This window comes from Leptopilina heterotoma, unplaced genomic scaffold (genome assembly GCF_015476425.1).
Source record: "Leptopilina heterotoma isolate Lh14 unplaced genomic scaffold, ASM1547642v1 Lhet_211, whole genome shotgun sequence".
In the NCBI taxonomy this organism is placed as follows: domain Eukaryota; kingdom Metazoa; phylum Arthropoda; class Insecta; order Hymenoptera; family Figitidae; genus Leptopilina; species Leptopilina heterotoma.
In genome coordinates, this window is record NW_025110928.1 from 3,080 (window position 1) to 4,597 (window position 1,518).

Consider the following 1,518-nt stretch of genomic DNA (forward strand, 5'->3'; position numbering starts at 1 on the left):
TATTTTTCATTGAAAGTAAAAATTTTAATGAAAAAAAACATTCTAATTAATAATAATTTTTTTGGAACTCTAATACAATGAAAATATCCTATGGCCGGTTTGCCCCACAGGCTCATTTTGAGAATAAATATTTGTTTAAAAGAAACGCTTTGCAAATTCATCAAAGTTTTGGTGGTAAATATTCCTGAGGTGTGTACCTTCATAACCCAAGACCTAATATTTGGAAATATTACACGATTTCCTTAGAATTTCCTTAAGAAAAAATTCGTAAAAGTGTAAAAAAAATAAAAAAAACTTTTGCTCCCAGCGTTGCACAAACAAAAGTAAAATATACTACACATGGTTGTTTCAAATTTCTAAATAGCACTTTTGCCAATTTCGCCATTTTGGAGATATTGACACCTGGCCGGTTTGCCCCACTCTCCCCTATTGAAAAAATTTCTGATTTCTGAACAAAATTTCTGATTTATTCGCACGAATACTACAAAAAATTACTAAGGCAAATTTTTTGTTTTAAATCGATGGTAGCAATATTGCTGCAATTTAGATATTAATGGTAAATAAATTTAAACTTTTTTATTCTTGATACTAATCTCCTTTATTTTCAGATCGGTCCTTTCCAAATTAATGGATACATGAATGGAAAACGATACAGTGACTTCTTAAAGAACTACGTTCCTAGGTTAGTTAGAGCTAGTGGAATCGCAGCAGGTAGGAAGTATAGATTTATGCAAGATGGAGCGGGTATTCACCGAAGTAAAGTGGCGTTGAAGACTCTTCGATCATTATACGGAAAACGTATTATTGCGCTCGGTACAAAAAGAGAATGGCCCCCAAGATCGCCGGATTTAACTCCATGCGATTTTTTTCTTTGGGGGCATGTTAAAGCTCACGTTTATTCAAACCTGTTGAAAACCAAGAACAGATACGGGAGAGAATAAAAGAAGCTTTTTTAACAGTCACTCCTGAAATGTTAAAAAGATGCAGCTTGAACTTGATCAGGAGAGCAAAATGTTGTATAGAAGCAAAAGGACGCACATTTGAAAGTTTACTTCCAAGGCATGTCAGATACAACTTGTCAGATAATTGAAAACAAATCTTTAATTAATATCCTTCTAGAATCCAAGCCCATAGATGCACAGAGAATTTTTCTTTATGAGAGTGTAGAATCTTCAGAAACAAATTTCTATCACTTAGTGGCTTAAAGTGTGAACTCATGCAACCTGACAATAAAATATTCTCTTCTTTCTTACTCTAACACACACATGTACATACGTACACTTGAAAATTAGAAGAAAATGGAAAGCTTCTCTTCTTGTGGTTTTTTTGATTCTCCATCATCTTATTTACTTTCTTCTTCTCATTATATTTCTTCACGAACTTACACCCAAAAGACCAAATAATACATATATACATTAATTATTTCCTAGATTATAATTTGATTTGTTTATTATTTGTTGTTTATTATTATTATTATTATTATTATTATTATTATTATTATTATTATTATTATTATTA

The 1,518-nt window shown here is 31.1% G+C and overlaps 1 protein-coding gene across 1 annotated transcript; it reads left to right on the forward strand.

The window, feature by feature from the left end:
- The first annotated feature begins 306 nt into the window (after positions 1 to 306).
- Positions 307 to 941, forward strand: LOC122501561. The gene has a single exon (XM_043611119.1). It carries the CDS (start codon positions 636 to 638, stop codon positions 939 to 941), a length of 306 nt encoding a protein of 101 aa, XP_043467054.1. The 5' UTR covers positions 307 to 635.
- Positions 942 to 1,518: the final 577 nt, after the last annotated feature.

Excerpts from the sequence above, each read along its gene's own strand:
- LOC122501561 (XM_043611119.1), top strand. The coding sequence starts at position 636 with ATGAATGGAAAACGATACAGTGACTTCTTAAAGAACTACGTTCCTAGG.